We start from the raw sequence: 18963 nt of genomic DNA on the forward strand, positions 1-18963 counted from the left end.
AAAAGCTCACGCTAAGAAACAACCCAGATTTTGTTTAAATCTACACACTTCATATTATGGCTACTGAAAATGTAAGGTTAATTTATCAAATGCTATTTTGAAGTATTAAAAAACTTTTTTTTTTTTTAGACATATTGGTGCTTTTACGATAGCCTACTAATGTGATGCCCAGTTATAGGCCTAGTTTTAGTGCTAGTAGGCCTATTAAGAGGTGCAGATTAATTCAGGTAGGGCTGTGTATAGACATTTTATTAAGGGTATTATGAGGTGGTCCGCGAAAATTCTTCATTACAAATAGTGGTCCACACTCACAAAAAGTTTGAAAACCCCTGCCTTAGGAGACACATTTCCCCTTAGGGATCTACAATGATATCAGGGCCTCTACGGAAATAAATTGATGGATATCTGTCGTAGTGACTGATAACTTTAATCCCTGAAAATTATATAGGCTACAGTATATTTTTTGTATGCTAAATTTGACTAAAAAGAGGAATAAAAGTCATCTTTTGAAAATTCATCTTAATGCCGTAATTAAAAACATGACGAAAAATCCAACCTTTAAGGACACCAATTTTTTCAAATTTTCTTCCTTAAAATACACGTCCCTTTGTTAAATTCCCATATAGGCAGGCAGATTTTTATTTTTAAAGGCCAGTTATTTCATGGATCCAGGATACTATGCATCCTGTTAAAGTTCCCTTGGCCTTTGGAATTAAGACCCCGTTTACACAAGCATGTGTATTTTTATAAAACGAAGACATTTCCCTACGTTTGAGCCTTTCATTTAGACGCAAACGGAGAATTCGCCCCGTAAAACGGTTATCCAAAAAAACTCCGGCCAAAGTGATTTTTTTGGAAAACTTTGTTTATGCGTTTGGCTGTAAACTGTGGTAAACGGAGTTTTGGGCAGCCAACGTCACAGTATGCGACAGAAGTACACCAAATGTGCGGCCAATGTTTACATTTACATGTTCTTACGTGCGACTTTTCAGGGTTCTGATTGGTTAATGTGAGCTTGAGCTTATCGTTAGACTGCCACTGTGGTTTGGCGTGCTCATGACAGCATGTATGTACACGGGTTTGTGTAAACACATTTAAAAAAAAAAACGGTCTCGTGTAAATGCAGTTTTATTTACAAACGTAGATGGCCAGATATTCGTTTAGGAAAATACCCTGCTTCGTGTAAACGTAGTCTAAAATAGCCCCACATCATCACATACCCTTCACCATACCTAGAGATTGGCATGGTTTTATGGAAAGTACATGCCAATCAGTAGGTATGGTGAAGGGTATGTGATGATGTGGGGCTATTTTTATTTTTATTCCTCTTTTTAGTCAACTTTAGCCTGGGTTCATAAACCAACACAACGTACCAACAGCCTACCAACACAATTTACACATACAATTTCAATATCATAACTAGATACGGAGAACGGTACAAAATATGCACCCGCCCCACACACATACACATTTTCTGCAAAAATAAATCACGCTTGTCAATTGGTCTTTATCTCCCACTCCATCCCCTACTCTTGTGTAAATGAGTGTGTGCATAGTGTGTGTTTGTTTTTGTGTATATGTGTGCTTCTCTGTGTGTGTGTGTGTAGCTAACCTACTTGTCAGAGGGATGCGCCTCTGTGAAGTAGCCAGCAAATGGGCAGTAGATCTTGGGCTGCAGGGACTTCACCAGCTGGGCCTTATATTGGAGCAGCTTCCTCCTCTCCGTCCGGATGAACTTTGCCTTCCAGCTCTCTATGGACATACAGTTACAGGGTTTACACAATAATCATTATTATTATTATTATTATTATTATTATTATTATTATTTCTTCTTCTCATTATTATTTTTTACAAAGCTATAAGCAATGATACAAAGCTATAAGACCCTACAGGTTTTTGGTGTGTTGTCCACTGTAATAGTTTGTTGTTATTATAGTGTTGTAACTGATGTGTATGTGCGGCCTTACCAGTGTACTTCCCTCCATGGAAGGTCATGGGAAACCCAGAGGCTCCTCCAGCAAAGTCGCTCATCATCAGGTCCACCCCATGCGGCAGGCGACCCCCATTGGGCCGTGTGCAGTCCACCGTGTTCAAGATCATGTGACCTGTAGGGGTGAAGCCAAAGAGGTCAAGTTCATGTGATATTTGGGGGTGGTGCCACAGATCTCAAGGTCATGTGACCTGTAGGGGTGGAGCCAAAGCAGTCAAGTTCATGTGACCTTGAAGGTCATGTGAAGATAGAGTAAATGTGAAGTTAATAAGAACAGAAAATACCTTACACAATATTTATATTTTTTACCTTTATACAATTACCTTTATATTCAATTATTGTATAAATACTTTCATATTCAACTATTATACAAATACCTTTATATTCAACAATTATACAAGTGTCCATTTCAGGATGAACACCATCCATTAGAATCATGAATCTGAGGTGTTTGTCTACCTGAGAAAAACACAAACAAAACCCACACATTGTTTTAGTGTCTGAGAGTATATTTGTGTAGCGGGTACGATGGGGGAAATGGGGAATGCAGCTTGATGCCCTGCTTTCAGGTGCTAATTGATTAGACCAGGTGGTGCAGCGCTTAAATAAGCCAGCTGACGAAGACATGAGAGCGGTCTGTTTGAAACGGTGTGATATAGCACTTCGGAATATAGAATCAAGATAAACAATTTCATCAGCTGTATAAGAAAAGTAGTGTAGCTCAACAAGTAGCGATGCACTCTCTGATGCAGGAGACTGGGGTTCGATTCCTGCTCACAGCAACAATTTTGAAGGTGCATTTCTCACAGCTAAACCAAGCTAGATGGAGAGATACAGTATATAGAGAGATAGAAGGTTGGGCTTGTGGAACTATAGGCTACATGGTCCTCGCTTTAGATTGGGGGGCTGCAAAATGTACTACAAACAGGTAAGAAAGGTCTTATAAGCGTATTAGTTATCCACCTCTTTGTCTTATACACCATTAACAAGCATTAACAAGCTGCTTGTTAACACTTACAACTGTTAACAAATATGCTTGTAAGTAACTTAAAAGGCTGCTTATTAACACTTACAAGCTGCATGTTAACAGTTAGTTAATGTTATTAAAGGATAACAACAGTTAACTAACTGTTAGTAATGAATTGTTAACTGCTTATTATGCACTGTTAATACCTAATAAGCACATGTTATTCTAAAGCGTTACCCAAAGGGGTTATGTAATAGGAACACTTAAGAAAGAGAGTAACCGTGTCTTGTCTTTGGGTTATTATTTGGAAATGTGATGTGCTTTTGAGGATGTAAGGATGTCAGGATGTTTGCTATTTGATTAGTTAAAATAAATACTGAAAACCAAACAACTCGAGGAAACCCGTCTTGGATCGCAGGAGTGTCATGCAATGTTGATTTCTAGTGAGCAGTTGACAGTGAGCTAACTGATGGCTAAAAGGAGCTATGTAAAACATGAAGTGAGCTATGATGGCTAAAAGGAGCTATGTAAAACATGAAGTGAGCTAACTGATGGCTAAAAGGAGCTATGTAAAACATGAAGTGAGCTATGATGGCTAAAAGGAGCTATGTAAAACATGAAGTGAGCTAACTGATGGCTAAAAGGACCTATGTAAAACATGAAGTGAGCTATGATGGCTAGAAGTAGGCTATGTAAAAGTTTGCCAAGTTGCTTAGTGCGCGTATCATATAGGGCAGACTCCTTTGCGATACAAGAGCGGTTCTCTTCAAGTTGTTTGGTTAGGCTGAAAGGAAAAAGGCTAAAAGGCAGTTCTCTACTGAAGTTGTCCTGAACTTCCTTGATGGCAATTTGAGCGACATACAGGGCCTTGTAGAAACAGATGATGAAGTAGAAGATAGGAATTGGACTAATGCACAGCATGATGATGAAGATGAAAGTTCTAGTAGTAGCAATGAGGAAGATGAAAGTATTGACCAGAAATAGACCTGGGCCCAGTTTCCCGATAACGACGGAGACACGCTCTTACGAGGGTTTTCTATGATTCATCTTACGATCGTTCGTTTGGTTTTTCCGACTGTTTCCCAAACATGCTCGTAGCGTGAACGCGCGTGCACTGCTCTTAAGATGCTCTTAAGGGGAGCTGTCCACGTTAATAGTTCTGAAATATCCTCTGTTTTGACGGTGATGTCAGGTGACTGCACGTCACAGCTATAGGTCTACCATTTAAACTTCGGATCTACACATTAATTCACATCAATACGAAAATAGAAACACTTTGACATCTGCATGTAAGCATCCCAAGTAGGTTATATACCACACAGAGACATAAATAATTGTAATTATTTTAAGATTAGATTGTTGCACCATGCAATATTTTTTCGCGGTGTCACTTAAGAACACGTTTGAAGATAAGAAAGAAGTCGAGTAAGAAAGAGAGGAAATGTGTAGGCTTAGATTTTGATGCAGTAGGCTACAGACTACACCACATGTTGCTTTCTCTGCTTTTTACCTCATAGGCCTAATAAAATATTCACTTAGCAAAGATAATGTCAAACTATTCTGGCAACGTCTCGTTTCATAACTTGATTGCATTTTTGTCCGCTTTTCATCACATTATTATGACCATTAAATGTAGGCTATTTTGCACGCTAAAATCTGATTCATCACAGGTAAACACAATAAAGAATGGGAACGTAAGATGGATTATGTATTCTAAGTTGTAATTCCTCTGTATGTCCTGTTGGTGACCTCAGTGAGAAGTACTGTTAAGACGCTCTTAGCCGGTAACGAGTACTCTGGAGCACTCGTAGATCTACGAGTGTTTTCACGATGCTCTTAAGCTACGATGGTTTCGGGAAACAGTCGGCAAATCTTAAGATGTTCGTAAGAGGGACTTTACGACGCTCTTAGGCTTAAGATGCTTTCGGGGAACTGGGCCCTGAAACTGGAGAAGGGGTTCCAACAGTTAGACACGCAACAAAGAGGCAAGGGAGAGGCAAAGGAAAAAGTTAAGAGAAGAGGAGAAAGACACACACAGCTGAAAGTGTTGACAAGACGAGCTCAGAAGAAGAGAGTGCAACAGCAACACATGCCACAAAAACAAAGAAATCTGCAAAGAAAAAGACAAAGAAGGAGTACAGATGGAGAAAGGCCGACTTTGAAGCTCCAGACATTCAATTTGATGACAGTGTAGATGAAGCAATTGAAGAAAGGTCTGAGTTTACGCCATACATGTACTTCAAGCAATTTGTGACAAATTAAATGTTACAGTTAGTTGCAGACCAAACAAACCTGTACAGTGTGCAGAAAGAAGAAATATTAGTCAACACAACTGTCAAAGAAATTGAGTTCTTGGTATATATATGTACATGGGTTTGATACAGATGTCCAATGTTAGAGCCTATTGGGAATTACAATACAAGGTACCCTAAAGTTGCAGATGTAATGTCACAGGACCGATTTCAGAAATTGCTGACGCTGCTCCACTTCGAAGACAATCTCTGTGTGACTGAAGATGTAATGAAGGATACAATGTGTAAACTCAGACCATGGCTTGAAAAGCTACAACAGCAATACCTTCAAATACATCCTAAAGAACATCATGCAACTATTCATTAAACACTTGCATTTAGTATATTTTACACACACACACACACACACACACACACATAGGCTAAACACACACACAGCTATTCATTAAATACTTGCATTTTGCCAGACACCAAAAGGAACCACATTGATGTTGGTTAGGCTCAGCCCGCTGTTCTTCAGATACCTGCAATGGGGTTAGGTTACTGTTAATGCGTCGTTCCCTTTATATTTATGGTGTTGTTGGCAGATGCTTTTAGTCTTACACAACTTACATTATAAGAACACTACATTAATTAAAACTAATAGTTTCAAATAAAGTAGAAAATATCAACAATGTTTTTAATATATTTGATATTTCATATATTGCTTATATGGATCTTATAAGCTGGATTAGTGTCAATATATATCAGTACCGAAAATATTCTAATCTTTTCTAATACATTAATATAGGATTATACTGTATATATTAATATTTGAATATGTGGCTGAGATATTCATGTCCCTTACCAGAACACCGGTCGAGAAGTGTCTCCCACATATATGGGCAGGTCAGGTCGCTTTTCAGATAGGGTCTTTAGTGTCGGGTAACTAAAAAGTAGATAGTTTGTCAAGTGCTTTTAAATTTACATTTATTTAGCAGATGCTTTTTTATCCAATTATGTCAATTATATTACATTGCTCAAGGGCACAATGGTTGAAGCCAGGAATTGAACCAACAACTTTGCAGGCTACTGCATGCTAGCCCAGCTCCTTAGCCACTACACTACTACTGCATGCTAGCCCAGCTCCTTAAGAGCTGGGCTAGCATGCAGTAGTAGCATAGTGGTTAAGGAGCTGGGCCAATGCAGTAGTAGTGTAGTGGTTAAGGAGCTGGGCTAGCATGCAGTAGTAGTGTAGTGGTTAAGAAGCTGGGCTAGCGTGCAGTAGTAGTGTAGTGTACTGGTTAAGGAGCTGAGCACGCAGTAGTAGTGTAGTGTAGTGGTTAAGGAGCTGGGCTAGCATGCAGTAGTAGTGTAGTGTAGTGGTTAAGGAGCTGGGATAGCATGCAGTAGTAGTGTAGTGGTTAAGGAGCTGGGCTAGCATGCAGTAGTAGTGTAGTGTAGTGGTTAAGGAGCTGGGCAAGCATGCAGTAGTAGTGTAGTGTAGTGGTTAAGGAGCTGGGATAGCATGCAGTAGTAGTGTAGTGTAGTGGTTAAGGAGCTGGGCTAGCATGCAGTAGTAGTGTAGTGTAGTGGTTAAGGAGCTGGGCAAGCATGCAGTAGTAGTGTAGTGTAGTGGTTAAGGAGCTGGGATAGCATGCAGTAGTAGTGTAGTGTAGTGGTTAAGGAGCTGGGCAAGCATGCAGTAGTAGTGTAGTGTAGTGGTTAAGGAGCTGGGCTAGCATGCAGTAGTAGTGTAGTGTAGTGGTTAAGGAGCTGGGCAAGCATGCAGTAGTAGTGTAGTGGTTAAGGAGCTGGGATAGCATGCAGTAGTAGTGTAGTGTAGTGGTTAAGGAGCTGGGATAGCATGCATTAGTAGTGCACTACACCAGTGGTCACCAACCTTTTTGAGCCCAAGACCCTGACCTCGGCCCTGAACAAAAGCGAGATCTACAGTACCTTGAGCCCAAGACCCTGACCTCGGCCCTGAACAAAAGCGAGATCTACAGTACCTTGAGCCCAAGACCCTGACCTCGGCCCTGAACAAAAGCGAGATCTACAGTACCTTGAGCCCAAGACCCTGACCTCGGCCCTGAACAAAAGCGAGATCTACAGTACCTTGAGCCCAAGACCCTGACCTCGGCCCTGAACAAAAGCGAGATCTACAGAAGCGTCAAAAGAGAAACAAAACCAACATACTTCCAATTTAAGGCCTTTTATTTAGGCAAAAATATCCCATCTTCCACCCCCTTATACAGGTGTCAATGAGATAACAACAGTTAACTAGAAATGCAATTCCGAGGAATTACACGAGGGGATGCAATCTGCTGGTTAGGGTGTTGGTGGGGCTGTTGAGCTTGCTGCTAGCTGGTTGGTAGGGTAATTGTGATACCGGCAAAGGTGCTTTTGGAGTAACCAAATTTGAATCTTGTGTGACATGGCATTCTTGAGATATCACACTCAAGGTGTTTTTGAACTTGACATTTGACCTTCAACCTCCAACATCAACTCACTTCATCTTTGAGTCCATGAAAACACTCGTACCAAATTTGAATCATGTACGCCAAGCCGTTCTGGAGATATAATGCTGAATGCATGAGATATGGCTGGGACTTTTATTTTGACACACAGGAAACAGGAAACAGTTCAGGTAGAGCTAGATTGTATGCTTAGAAGCTGAGACAGTTGGATTCCTCACAGGTGACACCTGTGCCAGTGTTCTGATTAGCCTGGGAACTGCTCTGAGAACTACTTAACGAGCGCAGCTGGCTCTATTATGACATCACAGCCCCCATTCAAGTCTATGGGGGAAAAATACACTTTTGATTACAAATATCTCAAAAAGTATAAACTCAAAAATGAAAAACGGATAGGACGGTAAAGCCTTGGAAGATCTACAGAACGGTGCTTCAACCAAATTTGTACGTTAAGCGGTTTTGGCTGAATAGCGTGCACAAAAAGGTAAAAAGAAAAATAATAATAATAACTATAAATGCAATTCCAAGGAATTAGCAGTGCATGTAAATGCTAAAGTTGTGATGTAAAATATCATGTATAGTTAAAACAGATAATACAGAGATGGTTACTACATCGATGCTAGGATAGACATGGTGGTTGCATAGCTTAATAAAAGTTGATAGTTTAAAAGTAGACTGTTTAAAAGCTGAATGTAGATTGTTTAAAAGTTGTTGATAGACAGTAGATAGTTTAAAAGTTGTTGATAGACAGCTAGTTTAATAGATAGTTTAATGATAGTTTAAAAGTAGACCGTTTAAAAGTTGAAGGTAAATAGTTTAAAAGTTGTTGACAGACTGGAAGTTTAATGAATGTTGATATTCAAATAGTTTAATGGCTGTATATAGGTAGATATTTGACGATAACTGAAAGTTGGAATGGCTCTAATGTTTGCTAGCAGTTATGCTAAGATTTTTAACTATGCTAACCATGCTACTTAGCTAATGTTTTATAGCAGTGCTAGCAATGCTAACCATGCCACTTAGCTAACTTAGCTAACGTTTTCTAGCAGTTTTGCTAAACATGCTAACTATGCTAACAATGTTAACATGCTAACTATGCTAACCATGTTACTTAGCTAACCTAGCTAATCATTTTTAGTAGTTATGCTAACTAACATGTTAACAATGTTAACATGCTAACTATGCTAACCATGTGACTTAGCTAACCTAGCTAATCAATTTTAGCAGTTATGCTAACTATGTTAATTAGCATGTTAACAATGCTAACATGCTAACTATGTTAACCATATTACTCAGCTAAGTTAGCTAATCATTTTTAGCAGTTTTGCTAAAAATGCTAACTAGCATGATAACAATGCTAACATGTTAACTATGCTAACCATGTTACTTAGCTAACTTAGCTCATCATTTTTAGCAGTTTTGCTAAAAATGATAACTAGCATGCTAACTATGCTAATTATGCTAACCATGTTACTTAGCTAACTTAGTTTATCATTTTTAGCATTTTTGCTAAAAATGCTAACAATGTTAGCAATGCTAACATGCTAGCTATGCTAACCATGCTAACTAGCTACAGTGGGTAGGAGTCATAGTTGATGACAAGTAACAGTTACAATGGCTGAACAGTTAAAAAGTTCAGTAGTTTAAAGGGTTAAATTGTTTAATAGTGAAATATTGTAGTGAGGACTTTTATTTTGAAACAGTTTTTTGGCAGAGGAAGCAGTTGAACAGGATGTGTAGTCTTAATAGGGCCAGTTTGTATGCTTAAAGCCTGAGACTGGCAGTTGATCCAGGTGGCCTGAACACCTGCCATAGGATTCTAATTGCTTAACGGCCGTATTATGATGTCATAATCGGCAATGTTAAGTCTATGGGGATTTTTAAAAAGTTTTTCTTTAATAGTTTAAAAAGTATAAAAGTTTCAAAGTTGAAAAGACATACCAACCTGATCTGTTTGAAGACCTACGTTACAAAGTTTGAATGAAGTTTCTAAGTAGTAGTAGTTAGACTTGTAGTCAAGACCGCCTAAACCGAGACCAAGACACTACCAAGACCAGAGGGTATCAAGACCGAGACCAAGACGAGACCAAGGCCAAGACAGACTGAGTCAAGACCAAGACAAAGTCGAGACGAGACCGAGACCAAGACCGAGACCAAAAAAAAAAAAAAAAAAGCTAGCGAGCTAGTGTTACCAAAGTCCTTTTAGGCATGTCCCTCCACTCGGCGGCCATATTGCAACGCTTTTTGGGTACTCATCGGGCATCCTAATCAGCAGAAATGCGCGTGCGCAAGGCTTCACCACACCAACCGTGCTCCAGTGTCGAGTTCACAACACATGATTGGCACAATGTCTGCACAACACAGCACATAATTGGCTCAAAGTAGTCAACTCACACCACATGATTCGCTCAATGTATACACATGTCGACATTTTGGCGAGGAAGGGGTGGGATATGTGTAGACAACGTTGCAAACTAGCCCCATGCATTTCTATGGAGGATTTTTTGAGTGCTGTGTCTCCACATTAGAAAGTCTCTGGTGTTACACCATAACTTGCATCAATTGAATAAGAGCAGCATACTGGGGCAGGGTTCTCAAGTTTTGAGCTCAGCTTGGAGTGAGATTGGGGGGGGGGGGGGTGCACTCACTCACTAATTATAAAAAAAAATTGGAAAGAAGCATTAACCCTTTGAGACCTTGAATTTGTCATTGTAATCTATACATCCTATATCTTGTTTTTGTCTGGGAAAGTATAATGCATAGCCTATGTCTCTTATGTCAGCCTTATCAAGGGAAACCATTTGTTTTTTTATGTCACCAGGAAGCATGTCAGTAGAAATAACTTTTCATAATTTAGGTGGGATAGATTGGAATCTTGAAATATAATAATCGTGGCGCTGGGATATTCTATGGCTCACCAATTTACCAGATGTAGGCCTATATGTACTGAGTGAGACAAATATTTTATTTATTAGGCTTTATTGCTTTATTCACTTGAGTAGCCTATATTGTCACTGAATCATTAGACTAAGCATGTGCATGCCGAAACCGAGGACAGCAAGTTCATTATACATTATGGTGGTTGGCAGGTCATTGTCTGCAGCAGTCCTGTATGTTTAGAAAAAAATGTAGGCCTATGTGTAGCATACTCGCTCAAATTGATAACACTCGTTAATAATAAGCTAATTTTCATTCATTGTTGACATGGTCCATGGAGGATCAGATGGGTGTCCCGGGACCTGATGAACACGGCGCTAAAAAGCACAAACGAGTGCGAAAGTTGCAGCCGTGACGACAGGGAAAGTGCAGGCAGCCACGAGAGTGATTGGTCGTGTAAAATGAACGTTGCTGATGTCTGGCTTACACAAAGCTATAACGACACAATCATTAGGTTTTCTTAATGACCGACAGTTTAGTTTAGTTTATAGATAAGAAATAATTTTGCCATAAAGTAGGCTAGGCCAAATGTTCTTGAAAAGGCTTGATTTACACACCCTGTAAAGTACCATAAGTAGGCTGGTTTACCAAATGACAGACAGTTGAATTTCTGAATAAAAAGAATGTTGGTGCAGTTTTGAAATCTTAAACGTGTAACCCCACACAAGCATAACGTGGTTGTAGGGAGGGGATGTGCTATTTTGGAATTTTACCCGGATACAACGAATAGCCTACTATTTTTTGATTGGATGTCGGTGGCTATTTATTTTTTTGATTTTGCTGGTGAGTGGTGCGCTAGTTCTGAACCCTGCGAGAAATCCTCTCGTATCCCTGCGCCTCCTCTAATAATTATGCAGATACCTTGACATCCCTAGTAATATTTCTGCGTGAGAAATGCAAGGTGTGGTGTGTGAGCGTGTGAACTTGTTGAATTGCGTGTGTCTCACGCCCATTGCGTGAGACTTGAGAACCCTGCTGGGGTAAGAGGTTCAGTCCCAGTTTAAATTAAATTTAAGAAGGTATTATTTCAACTACAGACAGAACAATGCAGAGACAGAGCATGTCATGAATGTGTGTAACTGTGAGCTCACTCACTGTAAATGTTTTCGTAGACTGGGTGAGATAAACTATGTAGGCTATAGCAATTGCATGACAATGATGAGAGAGAGAGACTTTGCAAAACTTGCATTTTGCAGAATGCTTCTTTCTTGCCCCTGGACTGCAAATTTCTTTATGTTCCGTGAATGCAAATTTAAGGATGGCGGAATTCGCTGACATTATTCTTACTAGGTCTGACTGAGACTGACAGCTACGACGTAAACCTAAAGTTTCGCGCTGGCTACACTTGCGTCTTTTGATTGGATGAGCGCCAGTTTCTTAATCACAACAAAATACATGTATGTCATTGATTGGTTGCATTTGAAAGGTTGCATTTGAAGGGCGTGAAAGGCGAAATAATTTAATGTTGCATTATCGAATGTTATGTTTTGTATCATGGACATATTTGTTGCAAATCTCCCGACCACTATGTCGACCCGAGACCGCAAGACCAAGACAATGAGACCAAGACAAGACCGAGGGATCCGAGACCAAGACAAGACCAAGACCAAAGATGGTCGAGACTGTGACAAGACCGAGACCACGTAAAAGTGGTCTCGAGACCGGTCTCGAGACCAAGACCGGTCTCGAGACATCCAACTCTAGTAGTAGTAGTAGTAGTAGTAGTACTAGGAAGAACAGTACAGTGCATTTTCATGCACTGTAATAAGAAGAAGAAGTTGCCTAGGAAGAACAGTACAGTGCATTTTCATGCACTGTAATAAGAAGAAGTCGTCTCCGGATTTCAATAGAGGGGATGCATCCCCACTAATAATAACTAGAATGCAATGCCAGAGGAATTACAATAGTGGATGGAAAGCTGCTGGCTTAATGTTGGTGGGGAGATTCCTGATAAAAAAAAACATTGAATCACTTAATCTTTGAGTTCATAGGTGGATAGTTTAAATGGTTAAATTATGTTGTGGACAGAGGAAACAGTTGAACAGGATGTAGATAATGAGACTGTATAGAGCTGGTCCCGCCCCTTCCGCTAACCCCACTAGACCTCTAGATTGAAAAATCGTCAATGCAAGTGAATGTGAGAAAATAATTATTTTCCGGTCCCGTTTGAATTTTGCCATGAATGTGAACATATGTTGTCTGTGAAATTTTAATATAATTTTTCGTGTAAAGAATGCTACAATTGAGCAGGTAGAAGTTTGATGCGGTTAAACTTTGTGTGAGCGCACTTTGTGGACTACAACTTTCCGCTAGACGACAGCTAACTAGTTTCCCATAACAACCATCAGTTGGTCGAGATGTAGAGGGTTATTAAGATCGACTTTGAACACAGTGAACCATACAACTTTACAATCACACTGTATCATAGTGTTAATGTGTTGAGTAAAGCTAGACATGTTTCGAATATTTTTGTTACCATGTGTGTTACAAAACTACCTGCCGTTACAAAAACTAGCATCTCAGCAAATGTTAGCGATTAGAGCTAGCTCACGTCACAGGCGACATGTAGTCTTTCTCGTTATGTCTTTTCCACAACTGATAGCCGAAGAATCATATAATATACACCAATATACATGAAACATTATATTAAAAATTCACAGACAACATATGTTCACATTCATGGCACAATTCAAACGGGACCAGAAAATAATTATTTTCTCACATGCACTTGCATTGACGATTTTTCAATCTAGAGGTCCACTGGGGGTTTAGCGGATGGGCGGGACTTACCAGCTTTATAAGCCTGAGAAACTGACAGTTGATGCAGGTGGCCGGAACACCTGGTCTAGGATTCTAATTGCTTAACGGCCTGATTGTCATCAGCCCAATGTTAAGTCTATGGGGCATTTTCATTCACTGTAATAAGAAGAAGCCTACTGTAGGAAGAACAGTACAGTGCATTTTCATGCCCAGTCCAGCACACAATCACGCTGAAAGGCCTATATGATTCTAACTGTCTCTCTAAATTGCATTATCCACACTCAATTCTCACTGATATCTGCTAGACAACAAGTACCAAAACATGATTAGTTCATAGATTTCACATGTAAAATTAATTTTATACAACCCCACCTCCATCTTGCCTGTTCATAATTCTGAGAAATTCTTGAATTGTGTGCATGTGTGCATGTACATGTTTATGTTATGTGTGTGTGTGTGTGTGTGTGTGTGTGTGTGTGTGTGCGTGCTTGTGTGTGTGCCTGCGTATGTGCCTGTGCATGCAAACGTACATATGTCTACTGTGTGCACATGTGTGTGCACATGTGTGCACATGAAATGGGTTAACATGACCCCTGGAGGCAAACATACAGAAAAAATGGTCATCCTAGTCCCTACAGTTCTCAAGATATTCACAGAGAACTGTGTCTGCCCTACCCTCCTTTCGGGGGGTCCAGTCCAGCGGGGGGGCTACAGATCAAAACGAAAAACGACGGTTCCATGCTATCCATGTGGGGTTACATGCCCACCAAGTTTTGTGTACCCCGGTCTTTCAGTGTCCCGGGAATCCTTGTTGGTGTACGTCACTAAATGTACACATACATTATTTTATTGTAAGGCCCCCCATGAACGAAAGTACAAAAAACGTGGCATGCATTCGGAGGGTGTCATAATGATCCTACATTTTTAATTTTGTGCAGTTTTGACCTTGTCAGCCAGAGATACACCACAGCACGACGGTGCTGTGGTGGAGAGAGTGAGCAGCACCAAATTCCTGGGGGTGCACATCAGTGAAGACCTCTCCTGGACCACCAACACTGCATCACTGGCGAAGAAAGCTCAGCGCCGCCTGTACTTCCTGCGGAAACTCAGGCGAGCAAGTGCTCCACCAGCCATCATGACCACATTCTACCGAGGCACCATTGAGAGCATCCTCTCCAGCTGTATCGCTGTGTGGGGCGGAAGCTGCACTGAATACAACAGGAAAGCCCTGCAGCGCATAGTGAACACAGCTGGAAGGATTATTGGTGCTTCACTCCCCTCCCTGAAGGACATTTACACCTCCCACCTCACCCGCAAGGCGACCACAATTGTGAGTGATGCAAGTCACCCCGCTCACAATTTGTTTGATCTACTGCCCTCTGGGAAGAGGAACAGAAGCCTGCGCTCCCGCACCACCAGACTCACCAACAGCTTCATACACCAGGCCTCTCCCCCCTCCACCCTCAGCTACATAACATCCTGGACTTTTAGACCCACAATGGCTGCCTTGCACTACTCCACTTGCACTACTCCACTTGTACACTTGCAACTTGTTGTTGTTGTCCTGTTGTCCTGAACACTTCTGAACACACTTCTGCTGCTCTTACTTAACTTGCACCACTATGCCACTTGCATACTTAGGTCAAACAATACTACCTCAGCCATTTATTGGCCTGACTTTTGCACTATTATATTGACTGTCTACTGTATGCACAATTGCACAATTTCTACCAAATTTTGCTGCTCTTATTTCTTCATTGTATGTGCCTTCTTATTTTTACTTTTTATATTGTTTACTTGAATGTTATGTTTGTCTGTGGACCTAATTGGAAAATATGTCTTGTTTCCACCGTGGGATAGTAGGAAACGCAATTTCGATCTCTTTGTATGTCTTGACATGTGAAGAAATTGACAATAAAGCAGACTTTGACTTTGACTTTTGAAAACTTTTTTGCTTTTTAATTTTTAACTAGGTGGCGCTATAGATGAAATAAGTGGTAATGGGATGGGTTGACATGCCCCCTTAAGACCAACATACAAAAAAAAGGTGGACCTCCTAGGCCCTACGGTTCTCGAGATATTCACAAAAAACTGTCTCCGGCCACCTACAGGCCAGTTGGTGTATAGCAGTGTTGTAGTACTCGAGTCCGAGACTCGAACTCGAGTCCGAGTCACTAGCTAAATTTAGAGACTCGTGAGCACTGATGACTCGAACTTGGACTCGGACTCGTGCATTCGCACTCGCGATGACTCGTCGAGGACTCGACTTTTTTTTGTAATATATCATAAGGCTATAATTGTAGTATGTCATTAGGCTATAATTTGCTATATGATTTTAATATCTAAATTATTCGTAATACTAATTTTAGTTCAAGGGAATGTTAGGTTACTGCTTCGTGTCGTAGGCTACATCGCAAGTCACATCATGTTCACATGCAAAGCAAACTAACGTTAACTTTAAAACCAAAATGCCTGGAGATATGGCCGCCGCTATTTCAATGTAGTAGGCTATTGCCAAGCAATATTAGTTCTCATACATGACATAACATTACCTAAGATTACACTCAGCCTAGGCTAAACAACACACACTGCTGCTGGATAGCTGATCATCTTGACTTGGTGAACAGTGTTTTCCCTGACTGACGCGAGAAGCGAGGTTCCATTCATTCATTTTCATTCGGGGCGTGCCCTGCCGTGCTTAGAACTGTCTGTTAATTTGCAGCAGGCTATTATCGGATGAAAGAAAAATAAACTAAACGTTTTCCCGATCAAGATATAGCATACTTCTTAATTTTGGTGTCATAAAATAAAGAAGCATATTAAATTGCCTAGTAGAGTGTCCATGTAGTGTCAATGTAGGCCTACGTGTCTGCGCAAGTGAAACTGACAAACTGAACCTCTCGTGGGTAGGCCAGAAACAACTATATTTAAAACCACGAATGAACTGGATTACTGTTACTGTTCAAACGAGCAATTTGATAGCCTAATCCACTGCACGAAAAAAAGGAAATAGCAACGTGTTCTATTTCTAACAGGTGAATATCGTAGCAAATAGTATGGCGATGGCAGCTTAAAAAAACATTTATTTCACTCATCTCGCTGAAATGAACGTGGCCTGTTGCACAAATAAATTAATTAGGCAATTGATCTACATCTTCGTTAACCTAAAGCTAGTTTTCATCTCTATTGTTGACGTGAAATATGTCTCCATAGTGTCAGTGAAGTGATAACATAATTATGCAGTTGCCAGTGTTCACGTCACGGGAGTCAGAAAGAAGCTACCAAGACGGGCCCTGCTCTGTTTCTGTCCCTCCCAAACTGCGCTAAAATTGTGTAGGCTATTTAACAGCCAGAATTTAAAAAAATGCCCTTTTATGATCCACACTACCTCTTACAAAATAGGCCTACTCCAACGTTCATCTAGCTCTTGTGAAGTATGAACTTCTACAACACTGCCTATACAATTGTCAGCAGTCAGTAACAGCATAATGTGACTTAATGGCCTGTGTGATTGGGATGTGGATTGCTCATTTATTATGAGTAGGCCTATAGGCTATGGTATAGCTATGGTATGGTATTCTCTCCGATATAATAAATACAACACATTGGGTTTGGCAAGAAATTTGGCGATACTACTTTCACACAAGTGATGGCACCCCTGCTTGGAGACAGAAGATTGTCCATTTTGCTTTTAAGGATTTCATCTGCAATGGAAAAAAATGGAACGACATCTATGCTTACTTTAGTGCTGGACTTGGACTCGACTTGATCAATAGGGACTCGACTCGACGTGGATCAATAGTGACTCGACTCGGACTTGACTCGGATGAGTAGTGGACTCGACTCGGACTTGACTTGGAATTTTTTTTTAATGACTTGGACTTGACTCGGACTTGAACACTGAGGACTCGAACCTGGACTCGGACTCGAGGCATAGTGACTTGACTACAACACTGGTGTATAGCCAGTTCATGGAATTCCACGAAACTTGGCGTGCATTCAGAGGGTGTCATAATGATCCTACACTTCCAATTTCGTGCAGTTTTGACTATGTTAGGTCACAGATACCTGCGATTACAACACCTCATTTTTACTTTTTTGTGTTTAACTAGGTGGCGCTATACATGAAATGAGTGGTTATGGATTGGGTTGACATGGCCCCTTGAGATCAACATACAAAAAAAAATGGTCCTCCTAAACCTTACGGTTCTCGAGATATTCACAGAAAACTGTGTCTGCCCTACCCTCCTTTCAGGGGGTGCAGTCCAGCGGGGGGGCTACAGATCAAAACAAAAAACGATGGTTCCATGCTATCCATATGGGGTTACATGCCCACCAAGTTTCGTCTACCCCGGTCTTTCAGTGTCCCGGGAATCTTTGACGGAAATTTGGACATGCGAAAAAAAAAAAAAATCTGACTAAACCTATATGACCTATATGACCTATATGACGCTTCGCTGCGCGGCGGTCATAATAAGAAGCCAGGAGATTTCAAGATAGTGGATTCCATCCACTATGATAAGAAGTCTCCGGATTTCAATAGAGGGGATGCATCCTCTCTAACTAGTCTTTACTTACATGATTTTTATTTTCTAATTGGAGTAGGTGTTTGTGACAACACGTCATGATACATTTGACAATGTTTGATCGCTGTTTTGGCATGAAGCATCAACGTAATGATTGAATGTGCACTCTAGAAAGTGAAAGTAACCTACAGTAACCCAGCTCCTTAGCCACTGCACTCACACCGCCCCAGATTAAATAGTGTTTCATATGAAACTGAGGGTATTGGAATTATATTCATTATAGTCATATATTCATTAGTAATATCTTGATATTTTTATCATGTGTTCTGCACATATAAGAGCACTTTTTTATTTAATTCTGTGCTTGTACTGTCCCTGGGTATTTCTGCGTTTGACTATGTGTTTGAGATGAAGGTGAATATCATGATTTTGCATTGCAAAGTTTGCTATCCTGCACAGTGAATTGTGTGTGTGTGTGTGTGTGTGTGTGTGTGTGTGTGTGTGTGAAATAGTTTGGCTCAGACCATTAGCCAATGTTTTTTTTCCTGGACTAAAGCTATGGGTTGTTTGATAGGCAAAGGTACACGTGTCTTACAGCCAAACCTTATCTGATGCTCCATTTACAAGCAAATGTAAAACAAATGACTTCCCTGAATGACTGACACTTCCTTCTCATTTACTGCCTCAAGCACTAGACTACTAGAGAGGATTGAAGCAGATTCGGCTATTCTAAAAAAACAACAGTGCTTTCAATGATCCTTCCTTTCAAATATCCTTCCTTTCAAAGATCTTTTCTTTCAAAGATTTTTTCTTTCAAAGATCCTTGCTTATTTGCTCTCGACAGACTAAGTACACCCCATCCCACCACAACCCACCCCAGTACATCCCACCCCAGTACAGCCCATCCCACCCCACCACAGCCCATCCCACCCCACCACAGTACACCACAGCCCAGCTCAGTACAACCCAACCCTGGCTCAGTACAACCCTGGACACCACAGCCCAGCTCAGTACAACCCTGGACACCCACAGCCGAGCCCATACTAGCCCGGTCCAACCCAGTCCAGCCCGGCCT

At 40.7% G+C, this 18963-nt stretch overlaps 1 protein-coding gene across 1 annotated transcript in view; it reads right to left on the minus strand.

Annotated features, from left to right (window-relative positions):
• LOC143136538 (cytidine monophosphate-N-acetylneuraminic acid hydroxylase-like) overlaps positions 1–18963 on the minus strand; it is a 94638-nt gene that overhangs the window by 31576 nt on the left and 44099 nt on the right. Inside the window, exons 8-12 of the mRNA XM_076297254.1 lie at positions 6057–6137; positions 5667–5733; positions 2368–2449; positions 1968–2105; positions 1617–1752 (exon numbers count right to left, since the gene is read on the minus strand). Coding sequence (XP_076153369.1) covers positions 1617–1752; positions 1968–2105; positions 2368–2449; positions 5667–5733; positions 6057–6137 — 504 coding nt within the window. The remainder of the gene's footprint in view (positions 1–1616; positions 1753–1967; positions 2106–2367; positions 2450–5666; positions 5734–6056; positions 6138–18963) is intronic.

Source organism: Alosa pseudoharengus, unplaced genomic scaffold (assembly GCF_046254945.1).
Source record: "Alosa pseudoharengus isolate Yale_2024_CS ecotype anadromous, Long Island Sound unplaced genomic scaffold, YU_APseudo_1.1 YU_APseudo_1.1_scf_20, whole genome shotgun sequence".
Lineage (NCBI taxonomy): Eukaryota > Metazoa > Chordata > Actinopteri > Clupeiformes > Clupeidae > Alosa > Alosa pseudoharengus.